The 14,836-nt window shown below is 43.5% G+C and overlaps 1 protein-coding gene across 2 annotated transcripts; it reads right to left on the reverse strand.

Moving 5' to 3' along the window:
* Positions 1–427: 427 nt before the first annotated feature.
* On the reverse strand, positions 428–10,888 carry bcl6ab (BCL6A transcription repressor b). Of its 2 annotated transcripts, none has more exons than XM_076973071.1 (9): positions 10,395–10,888; positions 3,065–3,236; positions 2,574–2,795; positions 1,752–2,471; positions 1,538–1,641; positions 1,146–1,298; positions 927–1,057; positions 698–835; positions 428–605 (listed from the first exon to the last, which is right to left on the reverse strand). In XM_076973071.1, exons 1-9 carry the CDS (start codon positions 10,423–10,425, stop codon positions 492–494), a joined length of 1,785 nt encoding a protein of 594 aa, XP_076829186.1. In that variant the 5' UTR covers positions 10,426–10,888; the 3' UTR covers positions 428–491. The 2 variants fall into 2 exon arrangements, with proteins under 2 accessions (XP_076829186.1, XP_076829187.1); XM_076973072.1 differs by lacking the exon at positions 10,395–10,888 and adding an exon at positions 5,218–5,590.
* Positions 10,889–14,836: the final 3,948 nt, after the last annotated feature.

The following is a 14,836-nucleotide window of genomic DNA, read 5'->3' on the forward strand; positions in this document are numbered from 1 at the left end:
TTTATTACAAGAATCATTGGCCCTTAATACCAAAATACTGTACAATGTCAAGTGCCCATAAATAGAATTTTATATATATATTTTTTAAGTACCCCTAACATTTACCACATTCAGCAGTTGCAAAAATAAGTGTCGCTTGATTTCATACTCATAAAAATGACATATGTACATACAGCTCTAATACATTCGGCTGTGATTTGGTTTACAAAACGATGCAGGTAGTAATGTACTATTTTGAGCCAATCAAATATAAAACGTGTAGAAAACCCATCTGTAACATTGAACAAAGGCCAAGGCCTGATTCCCACTACTTTATGCACCAAGGTAAAGAGTTTGGATGAGATATTATGATATCCAGCACAGGTGTGAGAAGGTGAATTATACGGACATTGCAAGCGCACATGGACCTCAAACACTGCACTGTGCATAGTGTGCGTTTCGGCTCGGTCTGCGTACACCACTCTCGGTTTTTTTTTGGGGGGGGGTTTAGGTCAGCGCTGGGGCCCCGGGCGCAGGGCCTTGCTGTTGGTCACGGCGCCGTGTTTCTGCCGCAGGTGTAGCCGGAGCTGGCTCTTGTGGCGGAAGTGTAGATCGCACGTGTCGCACTGAGGACAGAGAAGCGGGTTAGCGCTCGAGCGTGCCGCGAACGCGCGACATGAGTGAGGACGGGTGCGGAGGGACGAGCCCCGGAACTTACGTGGTACGGCTTCTCGCCCGTGTGGATGCGTAGGTGACTCTTCAGCGTCTGCAGGTGGCGGAAGCGGGTGGCGCAGATGTTGCAGGCATACGGCTTCTCGCCCGTGTGGATCAGCACATGAGCCCTCAGGTGAGCGACCTGTGAGCAGACGAACAAACGGAAACGTGAAAAGGCAGGTCGGCACACGGAGGTCCCCATGCCGGCCGAGTGCCGGAAGAGGAGTGGCTACCTGGACGAAGCAGGAACCGCACGTCTCGCACTTGTATGGCTTCTCCCCCGAGTGGATGCGCAGGTGCGTCTTGAGGTTCGCCGGTCTGTTGAACTGGGCTCCACACACCGAGCAGCGGTACGGCTTCTCACCTGGGTCATCGACACGAGACCGCACCTGTCATTTAAACCCTGTCCACATGAGACGAGAACAGTGCAGGCGAAAGGGCGCCTCGGTTACCTGGGCTGCCGGACTTGGGGCTGCTGAGATTTCCCTTAACGGGGGTTTGGCAGCGGGCGCACTTGTATGGATTGACCTGTGGGAGGCGCAGGTGAGTCTCAGAGCTCATCTCCACTCTGGAACCACACTGGCTGCAGACAAGGCTGCTGTTCTCTGCGGAGGAACGGAGAGAGAAGCGGTTTACCACTCTGCTCTGGAAGTCAACGTACATCAGTGTAGGATGTAGTGCGAGCAGAGGTGTAGAAAGTGAAAATGGAAAGTCCTGTCATCAGTAGGTATTAGCCAATTGATTCCAGAAATCCTCTGGAAAGACAGGCAGGTGTAACTAAATCCTAAGGGTAAGAACCTGATCTACACACTTCTGAATGAGATGGGGAACAGAAAACACTCACCATTGGCCTCTGAGCTGTCCGTGTTGCTCTCCTCTCCATGAACGTGTGTGGGTACGTGGAGCGATTTATCAACCCCAGCATTTTGAGCGCATTCTTCAGCAGATCTACAAACAAAACGCAATGACACCACAAAGCGTTTGCTGTCAAAAGTGCTTCAAATTACTGATGTGCTACATGCCAACATTCGCAGGGCAGATTGCAGCGGTCCTGGTACCTGTCGGTAGCGTTCGAGAGGCTGACGGACAGATGCTCGCTGCTCTTGGTGGTGGGCTCTAGGACAGTGTAAGAGGGGCTGTCTGATCCACGGGTCTCCTCTCCTTCGGACGAGTTCAGGGTGATGAACTTGTACTTCTTCCAGTTGTGCACCTTGGAGCCACCTCCGGGTCTCTGAGGGTCGGCCGTCTCCCTGCTGCAGCCGCTGGATTCGGCCGGCGAGTTGGGCTGGCAGTCCGACCTCAGCGGGCTGTGTGGCCCGACGGCCTGCGCGTGGCCAAAGTTCTTCACCTCCTCCTCCTCCTCCTCCACCTTCGTCCCCACAGGGTCCCTCGGGTGTCCCCGATCTGATGGGATCTGGTGGACCACCGAGGGACGGTAGAACTGGTGGACGGGGAAGACGCCGGAGGTGCTGGTTTGTACGGAGACCTGTCCGTCCAGGGGGGAAGGCGGTTGGTGGGTTACGGCGCTGGTGTCCGGGACCTGGCGGCGCAGTGATCTGACGTCGGAGGGGCTGCCCGCAGAAAAGGGCAGGTGGCCATAGTAGCGCATGGGGCTGCTGGTGGAGGTGCTGACGGCGTAGTGCAAGACTGGAGGGCCAAGGCTCATGACGTCGGGCGCAGGGTTCCTGGGAACCTCTCTGAGGTCGAGGGTGAGATCCTGAGGTAGGAGAGCAGCACTGGCTGTCACTTCTGCTCTGACCTGTTTCACACACAAGCCCCTGTGGGATGGAGATCAGAATGATTTGACTACTTATACTCCACTAAATATACGTCAGTGGAGTAAACACCTGAACGACAAAAAGCCCAGAGCCTTAGAGTACCTGGACTCCATGAACCTCTCACAAATCTCCACCATGTGCTCCATTTGCAGGTACATGGCTGTGTTGAGAGTGGCCAGGATGGAGCGTTCGTTGAGGGTGAGGCGAGAAGTGTACATGAAGTCCAGGAGTATGGCAAAGCCATTTGGGTCCACCTTCGGATCCAGGCTGATCACGTTCTGATCACTTTTCTGGGTGTTTACGAACACGGCGTAAAAGAAGCCACTGTGAAAATACAAAGAGGGAACGCCCCTGGGACGTTATCACACCGAGAACCTGTTGTTTGGGGTTGCGAGGGTGGTTTCCTAGCAACAAATCGGGAAATTCATTTTTTTTTGTTTGCCTTCTTGGTTAGGGAAGTGTGATCTGAGCTGGGAGTGGGTGATGGCAGTTTGTATTACACTGGCAAAGTAAAACAATGACAAGGAAGCCTGATGATAATCGTCTGTGCTAGCCTGGAACGAGTCGGTCTTAACCCCAGCGCACGAGCTCACCTGCAGGCCATCAGCACGGTCTTGTGTGCGTGGAACTCTCGGCCCCCGGCCAGGACTGTGACGTCTGTCAGGATACGCCTGAACCGCAGGCGGTCGAGGTTGAAGAGCACGTCGCCCGCGTGGCGAGTGAACTGGACACAGCCGTCCCCACCACTGCTCATGCTGCCGCGCGCTGTTTTAAAAGGGAAAGACCACAGCTGTGACAACAGCGACGAGACGTGCGCACGCTGCTTCGCTGGATGTGAACATTTGCTGGGTCGTATGAGGTCCAAATGGAATATGGCACAAGCCCTCAGACAGTTTCTATGGCGCCCAATGGCCATGTTAACAGCAGGCCTGAAAGTTGATTCATATTGTGTTTTGACAAACCAAACATCAGTAAAATGTCAGTATTCAGTCGTTGTGAGAATTGGTGATTCTGAATGGTGCTACCAGCCTAGTAATAATAGTACTGAATTTCACAGGCCTTTATTTCTTATTTTCCACCCTGTCATAAATTTCATGGGGTCTTTTTCCCATGTGGGAGTTGTTTCTCCGCCCATTTTCTATTTGGACCAATTAAACGCGTGCTCTGATGAGCAAAATGGGCAGGTCAGTTGAATAAAGCAGTGTGGTGAAATGAGAGAAGAAACCACAGAGAGATTGCAGAGGGTGTTTGTATTTAGTGTGGCTCTTATGCACAGATGGTGATGTTGAACTCATAGTGAAAAGCCGTTTTTGAAGGTTACATCAGGCTAAAGAGGCACAGGCTTAAATAGTAAAGTGAGAGGCTCCTGCTGGGTTTACACGAAACTGGAAAGTAAAAATAGTAAAAACCCGTTCATAACGTTTTACGGCACCATAATGCAGAGCCTTCGACTGTAATTGAAACGATTCTCCTCTGAGGGGCAAACTTACCCGCCGTAGAAACTTCGATACATGAACAACACAATGAACAACAGATGGCAGTGTAATGTGCAAAATACGGCTGTCGCTCAAAAAATCTTTACTATATGTATCTGAGTAAGCGCGACGTCAGTTCATACTTCAGACTAAAATTACGTTATTTATATGTAGTGTGTAAAAAACAATTAAAACAACTGTGTCAACAGTGGTGTAATAAAATAAACTATAAAATATTATTCAAACTTTTACCAGAATTAGGCAGCAGAATTAGGCGAGCTACGTATGACCCAGGCTAGACTCATTTAGCCCAAATCAAACAACACATGGCCCAATATAACGTAAATGTTGATGGTACTATGTAATTTAGCTGTTACTTAAGTAAAAAATTGACTAGATCAATTCTCAAACTGAGTAAGTTTTGTGGGGGGGGGGGGGGGGGGGCAAATGGGGATAAAATAACATTTTCAAGCGCACTTTCTTAATGATTTATTAACGAGTTCTGATCAGGTAGTTGTTACACAGTAATTACAGGGTACGATCAGGCATCGCCTATAAACCTACAATATAGCCAGAATTCATAGATTAAATCAGCAGTTTAAGGTAAACCAGATATCACTATGGGAGTTTGTCCATGTCGCCCCTGGCTGCTCATTAGGGACCTGGACCCATGCGCTTGTAAACATGCGTTGTAAAAAAACCGCTATATAAATAAACTGGACTGATTACGGATACTACGTTTCTAGCATAATGACAGTTCGCTACGTGCTTTATCGAAGTTACAGACTAAGCCACTACTGCTTGTAATGTATTATTTTATTAGATGGTATGTAAATAAATCACACATGGCGAATTGCGTTGCCTATTGGCGAACACATGACTAGCTAAGATAGCCAGTTTCAAACTTCAGCATATGTCCATGTAAGAAAACTGAAGTGACGTTTGTGCCTATAAACCGCACTCGGGCAGTCGACAGAAATGTGTGTTAACGCCATTTCACAAAAGTTCACAGTGGTGTTTGTAAACACGGATTGTTTTATTTACCTACGTACCCTGAGTTAACGCGGCTAACGTGAACACCTTGCGTGAAACACGTTAAGAATAAGCGATTTCGTTAGGCCACCGACACCAACTTTGACGCTAAGACATAGTAGGATAAATAAAAGCATAAATATAGCCGAGCGGAATCAAATATACAAAAAAACCTCTAGAATTTCTCGAAAGCGTCTCGCTATAGTGTTGTTACTGGCGGCCAGTAGATAGATAATCACCTGGTATATTTTTCTTGGAAGTGTCGTCCGAAAGCAGTTCTTGGAACCAGACTTCTGCGAACGTTCAACACTTAGTTCTCGGAATTCCACCATCTGGCTGCACCACTTCAAGAGCTTAGGGGAGGCAGTTATTTCCTTGTCGGCCCTAATGTTATTTAACTATGTCAGGTCACCGCTTTTAAAGCAAATTCAGTCGCATATAGGTTAAATATTTTAAGGGTATAAGATAAATTATTTCGTTTGTTGTTACTGAGATATTTTGTAAATATATGCCATCCTTTGGTTTCCCTCTGTAATGGACTAGTCCAGACGAGGGCTCGAGTACTACGTAAACTATCCTTTGTCAGACGGCGAATTCATAAAAAGTGTGTCTCATCGCGATATGGTTTCATTAGCTCCCGCGAAAAGGTAACTGACAGTGGGAACGTCTGAAAACGAGCTTGTTTCACTGGTTTGACCGCTTGTTTCACAACTTATTATGGGATGGCAGTACAGTAGCCTAATTCTCATGAAATACGCATTAAGTATTTACTTAATTGTTTTTATTTATATTGAGCCGCGTGATACACATAATGCATTGCAAAGCACATCCTACATATTAGTTCAGACAAGTTTCTTCTTGTCATGTCATAGCACACACACACACACACACACACACACACACACACACACACACACACACACACACACACACACACACACCCAACACACACACACAACCCAACACACACACAACCCAACACACACAAACACACAGAGACAGACAGACAGAGAACTTCAGAAGCACTTTGCCTGCACAGTTAATTGAGGACACTTGAATTAAGTGTCCTGTTACTTTAGCCACTTTATTAGGTACACCTTGCTTTTACTGGGTTGGACCCCCTTTTGCCTTCAGAACTGCCTTAATCCTTCGTGACACAGATTCAACAAGGTACTGGAAACATTCCTCAGAGAGTCTGGTCCATATTGACATGATAGCATCACACAGTTGCTGCAGATTTGTCGGCTGCACGTCCATGATGCGAATCTCCTATTCCACCACGTCCCAAAGGGGCTCTATTGGATTGAGATCTGGTGACTGTGGAGGCCATTCGAGTACTGTGAACTCATTGTCGTGTTCAAGAAACCAGTGTGAGATGATTTGCGGTTTATGACAAGGCGTGTTATACTGCTGGAAGTAGTCATCAGAAGATGGGTACACTGTGGTCATAAAGGCATGTACATGGTCAGTAACAATACTCAGGTAAGCTGTGGAGTTGACACAATGCTCAATTGGTATCAATGGGCCCAAAGTGTGCCAGGAAAATATCCTCCACACATATGCACCACCACTACCAGCCTGAACCGTTGATACAAAGCAGGATGGTTCCATGTTGTTGGCTGACCCTACCACCCAAATTGAAATTGAGAAATTGAGACTCATCAGACCAGGCAATGTTTTTCCAATCTTCTATTGTCCAATTTTGGTGAGCAAATTATACCCTCAGTCTCCAGTTTCCTGACAGGAGTGTCACCCGGTGTGATCTTCTGCTGCTGTAGCCCATCCACCTCAAGGTTGTGTGTTCAGAGATGCGCTTCTGCATGCCACAGTTGTAACGACTGGTTATTTGAGTTACTGTTGCCGTTCTATCAGCTCGAACCAGTCTGGCCATTCTCCTCTGGCATCAACAAGGCATTTGCGCCCACAGAACTGCCGCTCACTGGATATTTTCTCTTTTTCAGACCATTCTCTGTAAAACCTAGAGATGGTTGTGCATGAATATCACAGTAGATCAGCAGTTTCTGAAATACTCAGACCATCCCTTCTGGCACCAACAACCAAGTCACGTTTAAAGTCACTTAAATCAACTTTCTTCCCTATTCAGATGCTCGGTTTGAACTGGCCATGTCTACAGACCTCAATGCATTGAGTTGCTGCCATGTGATTGGCTGATTCGACAGTTGCATTAATGAGCAATTATACCTAATAAACTGGCCGGTATATATATATAACAGGGCCGGAGTGGGCTCCTTTTTCAGCCCAGGAGTTTCATGCCCAAATCCGGCCCAAAATTATTTTTCCCTCCCAATCGGCCCAAACTAGAGATTGACATGAGCCGGCCCATCGGGAATCCTCCCGATCCTCCCGAATCTCCCGATTAGCCACTCCGGCTCTGTGTATATATGTATGATGAGGAAAAGGAAGTAAAACAGGTTATTGTGAAGAGCGCCACAAATGTGGCTCTGACTGGGGATAACTGGACCTCTGTTAGCAACAAGAATTATCTTGGTGTGACAGCTCATATTATAGATGATGAATCTATAGATGATGAAGATCCAGTCATTTGCTTTGAGCATGCAGAAGACCACTTCTAGGCAATATGGAGATGACTGTGGCAGAGGCCTCGGAAATTAAAGAAAAATATACCATCTAAAATGGTATTAAAAACATCTTCTGATTTACTTCAGTTCTTCCAATATCCTGAGCAAAACTCCCAAAATTAAACAACATTTTTGTTCAGAATTTCCAGTGTTCTGAACTGTTTTCTGCACTCATCTATTGGTCTGTGTAGAAGACTGGTGGAAAAATAAACAAGATGTTGAAGTTTATGATTATGTTCATTGATTCATTCATCATTCAAAGTTAAATTAATATTTCTCATGTTAAATACTGAAATGCGATTAAAATGCGATTAATTTCGATTAATTAATTACAAAGCTTCCGATTAATTTGATTTTTTTTTATCGCATCCCACCCCTAATATATATATATATATATATATATATATGAGAGATATGCTTGCACAGCTGATGAAGGTCCTCTGTCTGAAACCTTGTGTACTTTACTACAATTTATATATATACACACACACACACACACACACACACACACGTGTGTGTGTGATACATCTAAATCTGACAGGTGACGTAAGGTTGGCCCAGCATATTCTTTACATTGCTTACATCCGCAGCCTGCTGCTGGCGGTTGGACTGAGGTTTTGGAGTAATGGAGGAGAACTCTTCTGCTCATAGGTGCAAAGCCACAGCCATGACCAGCACACCCAGGTTCCCCTGACCTTGTCACACAGATGCCTCCAGCATACGGGGACCATTACCAACCTATTTCTCTATGAGTTGGTCAAAATGTCAATTTCCCTTTTACTTCATTTTGCAACTGTCCCCTCCCACACATTCTGACACACACTGTGTCCCATACCAGCTCCACACAGACACAGACAGACACACACACACACACACACACACACACACACACACACACACACACACACACACACACACACACACACACACACACACACACACTTCCTCATTCCTTAGAAACTGAGCACTTTCTCAAGTTCATATTGCCAGTGTCGTCTCGCTCGTATGGCTTTTGGCCGGCAGATCACAGGACCAGTTGACCCTGTTTCTGCTTTTGCATATATATATATGCATTTATATATACATATATAGGTTGCACCTAGAACATCCTTCTGCACATGAGCATTAATTATAATGTTTATAGATTGATTATAAAGTTTTTTTGTTGTTAATGCTTTTGTATTGTTCTGTTTGTACTGAATTAAACAAAACTTTATTAGTCCCCCAAGAGTAATTAGTGACAACAAGCAGGTATGGTGCACAATATACATAAATAATAAAAACCCACAAAAACACCCCACCTAAGAAATGTGAGTGCGTATACTGTATAGAGTCTGATGCAGGAGTTACCAGCTAGGACAGCAGGATACCAGCAACAGATTATTTGAAAGAGCAATTGTGACAGGGATCAAAGTTATGCAAAAGGAAAAGCATTCAGAAACAATGTGTAAAATATGTGTGGGACCTTTTAAAAATAGAACTGATGGAATTTTGATGCTATTTTCTGGTAATTTCTGTATATTTATTAAACTTTATTATGAGATTGAATGTACATGCTCAAATACTTACTGAGTTAATGAGTGAACTTTTTTGACACAATTACCATTATTACATGTAAGTCTCTTCACAGGCTAAAAATCAGAGAAAGACACAACTGCTAAATGACTGCTATAGTTTGTTTAGGTAAATATTTCCATCTCTCTGTGTGTGGATTGAGTTGGTATAGCTGGTTAAATCACTTTTCAAATTGGGTGTGTATGGGGTACTTAATTGTACTGAATGCTGAACAGTGAATACTGAAGACATGCAGCAGAAACTCCTGTGCTGAGCACTTTAATGTTCATGTTGTACTAGAAAAAACAGAACAGTGTAACATATATGAGGGAAGGAGGAAGGAGATGCGTTCAATCTGACTCTTCTCACAACAGGTGGTTGCCTGACTAGACGCGCTGCTGAAATCTCAGGTTTGGGGTGGAATGACTGGCTGAACTTGAACTGTTTTGACCCCCACTGGGAGAAACGTAGCACTGATCCTAGATACGCATTTACCTTGGCATCTCTCCCTCTGATTATGTGTGGGCTCTGACTATATCATTCTAATGGTAGCTGTGATTTCACACTGAATCAGGACTGTGTCTGGTCTGTGTCCAAAAATCCTGACTTGAGGCTAAACAAGTGTATATGTGTTTATATGCACACATACGTTATTATGAGGTACAGTGGTAGTGATTAGAACAAATTCATACCCCTAGAAAATATGCTTAGATGTTTATTACCATATTATCTGTTCAGGCCCACAAAAGATGATTACTGCACATTCACAGTTTGGGGGAGGGGGTCAGAGTAAAAAAAAAAAAAACTGGTGGCTCACAACTGATTGATGACACTCACATGATTTCGAGACAGATCCCTTCACCCAGGGGCTTAGACTTATATGCACATATGATCCATGAATCATCACTTCCTTATAATTTCTTACAAACTAATGACCTTTTCCACTCTACTTGATTAATGTTACTGTAATAGAAGGTTTTGCAATCCTTGAAATAAGGATTACGTTTCTGTTCTTAAAAATGTTGACAAGAGTTTTAACCCTTAAATGTATGGCTGTACATTTGGTCATGACCACTTGGCCTGAAACAAGTAAACGTGACTTACTGTATGTTACTGATCTTGCTGAATTCCGCATGCAACTTGAAATGCAGATGTGAAAATTCAGCTTAAGGCACACGCAAGCCAGACCACAAAGTCTAATAATAACAGAAATCTACTAACTGGTATATGTGAATCAACACCACGGAAGCTGTGGTACTCACCAAATGTCAGGGCGCTGGGGTGCTCCCTCATTATGCCTCTCTTCACACACTTTCTGATTCACTGATCTGGCTGCTGGAGTTGTTGCCTAGTGTATTAGGGCCCTCGGTCCAAGACAATATGATGTTTTTTCCTTTTTCCTCTTGGTTCATGCGAGTGAAAGCGTGTGTCCCATGTGATCTGACCTCTGTCATATGCGGGGGCCCTAGGTCGTTGCGTGGGGGTTTCAGCGAAGGTTGGATCCCTTGATTAAAGTCCAAACATGCAGCTCCTTGCTTGCCGCTAAAGTTTTGCACAGTGAGTTTCTTCCTCCTTCTGCCTTTGTGTTCCTGGTTTTTCTCGAGGATTTCGCTCGAAGAAGGGGAACTTCTTTCTAGTTTGCTATTCACTTTAGTTGAAATATAGATTAAAAAAAAGGTTAGGCTAACTAAATAGGAAAAGGTTTAAATTGTGGCGATTTATCCCAAACAGTCTGCCAGTTGCCTCTGGAAGTGGCAGTGGTGTTTCAGTTCAAGGACAGTGGACAGCAGTTCTCTCCTTGGGAAGGACTGGTTATTCCAGTCTGTGGGCAGAGTGCCGTAATGGAAACAGAAAAACAACGGACAGTAGTAACAGATGGGGGAATTACATGAAGCCCAGAGACAATATGAGAAATGGGAAATACGTTCTTTAGAAATTTCAACTGTAAATGTGTATATTAGGCCCTGGAGAACCTGGAACATATAAGGTTCTCAAGTGTGTCACATGTCCAAAACCTATGATCTGGTTTCCTATTGGTTGAGCCTCTTTTGGGACTGGGCCACCTATATTCTCTATGGTTTGTCAGAATCATCTGGACCAGCTAACAGTGCCCTGGCTTTGGAAGAAGCTCCCAGCATGACTTCTCTTAATCTCTTGAGTCTGACCACTCAGGACAGGGTTTGTTCATACAGTTAAGGGCACTTTGAACTTACCCTTAGGTGACCCCATCAGTATAAGATCAGCACATCTCTTGCTGATTGGTTTATTCCTGGTGTCTAGACTCCAACAAAGAGAGACCTTTTGAACATGACCAATTTCAAAGCGTTTAAGTGACTGAATTTGCCTTGCTATTTTTGCTTGGGAACAACCATACCAAGTGTTAGAGCAGTTCTCAAAGCATTAGAAATGTAAAAAAAAAAGCCTCTGTAGTCCTGTTCATTCCAACTTGGTGCTTTTGACCACCTGCTGTTTTCATACAAATCTACTTTTGTCCACGGAGGCACAGACAACTTGTCTGAGCTCCATGCACACGAGTTTCGGCAGGCAGGAAGGCGGCCTTATCTGCTCCGAGTGGGGAATCGTAGGACATACCGTGCTTGGGACATCACGAGGACGAAGGATGGTGTTTTCACATGCAGCTGTTTGGTAATGGAGCTTTACACATTGCGAAATAGCAGAGGTAAGGACAGGCCTTTTGGGTGTACACACATACTCATGTACACGCACAGACACGTGCACGCAGACATATGCACACACACACACACACACACACACACACACACACACACACACACACACACACACACACACACACACACACACACACACACACACAAAAACATTGGCTCCTAAAATATGATCTGATATTCTTCTGATATTCTTCTAGGTTGAAATTATTTAACAAGCAATGTACACAACATTTTATTGTTTATGTGATATATAGTTTAAACAATCACTTGTGTCCTCTTGGAAAGGTACCCTCTGCTTGAGTGAATAATTGGAGTCTAGTTTCCATTCAGTTCAGGTGTGGGCTTGACCTGACCTGCCAAATTTAAACAACACTGCTCTGGTTACCTGCAGTCTGCAGCATGGTGCAATATGGCCTGATCAAAACAGGTCAGAGAGAGCCTTCTAAGTAAAGCTGCTGAAACAAACCAGAAAAATATTGTGAAAGGTAACAGAAAGATACTTGACCCTATTTGTCCAGAGCAATGCAGAGAAATGGATGGAAGAGGCATTATTTGGGATGGGTGTCCTGCTCAGCGGCCGCACATGCCAACAACACCTTGAACAAACAGCAGAGGCTCTTAGAGTGACAGCTAATGACCTGCATCCCTTGCACTTCATAGCGTCTGTGTGCTCGGGCCTGTCATATTAAAAGATCTCAACATGAATGGTGTTCTGTGGAATTCAGTGGAAGGTTACCAGGTTACCGCTTTTCCTAAAAAAAAAGCTTGCTACCTTGAAGTGTGTACAAGTTTAGCCAGATTTTCCACACCTCTACTGATGTAATGTTTTTTTTGACAGATGGTGGAAAGGAAAAGGTTTAGCTTTATTGTAAATACATGTGGCATTATGTTTGGACTAGTGCTGTCAATTCCAGGTGCCGCGATTAAATATCCTCACCAGGATTTTGCTCAAGCTTGCTAGATTTTCTAATTAGCAATCCAGGTAAAATTAGAGGAATCAACACAATCCAGGAAGCCTGAGCAAAATCCTGGTGAGGACTTTTAATCCTGGAATTGACAGCACTAGTTTGGACACATTGATAGAAATAACTGCAAACCACCAAATTTCAAATCTCAAAGGACAAAGTCAACGAATAATGAGATGGTAACAGCACATTTCATGCAGCCATATAGTTCACAAATGGCTTATGAATTTTTTCTTGTATAGCTGCCTGCTCATCTTTAAATCACTGTCACAAAAATACAAGATGAAATCTATGCACTATATTGCTCTTTTGTGACCTTGGAATGTGTTCTTCAAAATGGGTTGTGCATCATTCTTTTATCTTGACGCACGTAGGCCCAGCGGAAAAGGTCCACAGCTCTGAATTATGAGTGCCAGCCTTTATTGTTTTGTCTAAGTCATAGTGGCAACATGGCACACCTGTCTGAAAAATCTTTACTATGAAGCACACAGTTGTTTTCTTCATCTTCAGACTTCATTGATTTAAGAGCTGTTGACAGCCACTTGACGGTACTGAGGAAACATGAAACAATCTTTATGATGGCTTATCTTAAAAGGATCTTTAAAAAAAATAAACAGAAGCTACTCTTTTCATGAGATCTTTTACTTTCTTGAGGTCTCTTCCTCTCTCTCCAAAGCTCACATGCTGAATCTAACCTGATGACCTGATTTTGCAGTTTGACCTTAATGGTGTCCATTAACTACCACAAAGCCTTGTCCTGTCACTACTGTGGGCTTCTCACATCCAAAATGCTACCATTGGTAGCAATTTTGTTTACCTGATAAGATTAATACTGAGATGTCTAGCCTTCTAAATAGTAAAAGTTTTTTTTTAGTAAATGTAAGGACATAACTTTAGTTATGGTGGTCTTACTCATATATGATATTTAATGGCCACTTTGGAATAAGTTTGCCTAAAAAAAGAGATTTGGATGCTGACGTTAATGAGACCTTATTGGCTGCTTCTGGAAACACCTTTCTGTTGTTTTGCTGATGTTTTTGTTATTGTTTCATTGTGGGTTTCCACATGAGGGCGAGTTTCAACAGGACCCAAGCCAATGATATTGCATAATGTTATAGATTCAAACTTTTCTACATCATCAAAAACACACAGATGAAGAACATTGTGAGCAAATGTTCAGTTGCCGTAAGATCTCTTACCTGGGAACGCTGTCTAGCATAAGTGTTTAGTCCCCTTAAAACTCACTTTGTCTGAATTACAAATGATACTTTTTGATTGATACAAATGATTTATATTTTTATTAAAGGGTTACAATTGACCTCAATCTGTAAAAATGTATGAAAATAGGATAAAAGTTCAAGTACCATGGGTCAGAGCATGAATCTGAAGAACAGCTGTGAAAATTAAGACCAAAGAAGGTTCTAAGCAAATTAGAAAGTTTAAAGTTACAGTCATTCACAAGTTTGGACAAGTCTACAAAATAATTTTAGCACTGTAACCTATACATAAGTACTATACATAAGTACTATACATAAGTATAACCTATACACATGTACTATACATAGTATATATAAGTATAATCTATACATAAGTTCTATACATAAGTACTATAAAATAAGTATAACCTATACATAAGTATTTGTGTAAACAAACAACATAATATGTGCAAGATAAAAGTAGATCTTCATGGTAAAGCAAGATTATGATCTGTCTTTTGTTCTGTGGTTCATGGCATCCTTTACACCATGACTTCTCTGAAGTAATCATTCCATGCACAAGTTCAATATTATGTTCAACTGAGCATGTGGGGGAAAGGTGAATCACCTTGAGGCAACTTTCTTCAAGAAGTGAGACTAGAATGATCAGCTTATACTGCCGTCAAAGCCAAACAAGCACACGCACACGCCCACACACAAACATGAACACACACACACACACACACACACACACACACACACACACACACACACACACACACACACACACACACACACACACGTCACTTTTTCTCAGTTCCTTGAATGCTTTTCTTTGAACCATGATCTTTTT

The sequence above is a fragment of the Brachyhypopomus gauderio genome, chromosome 14 (assembly GCF_052324685.1).
Source record: "Brachyhypopomus gauderio isolate BG-103 chromosome 14, BGAUD_0.2, whole genome shotgun sequence".
NCBI lineage: Eukaryota > Metazoa > Chordata > Actinopteri > Gymnotiformes > Hypopomidae > Brachyhypopomus > Brachyhypopomus gauderio.

Excerpts from the sequence above, each read along its gene's own strand:
- bcl6ab (XM_076973071.1), bottom strand. The coding sequence starts at position 10,425 with ATGAGGGAGCACCCCAGCGCCCTGACATTTG. Across the intron at positions 1,299-1,537 it reads GGACAGCTCAGAGGCCAATG|AGAACAGCAGCCTTGTCTGC; the intron begins GTGAGTGTTTTC and ends GTTCCTCCGCAG. Across the intron at positions 606-697 it reads CGGGCGAGAAGCCGTACCAC|TGCGACACGTGCGATCTACA; the intron begins GTAAGTTCCGGG and ends CTCTGTCCTCAG.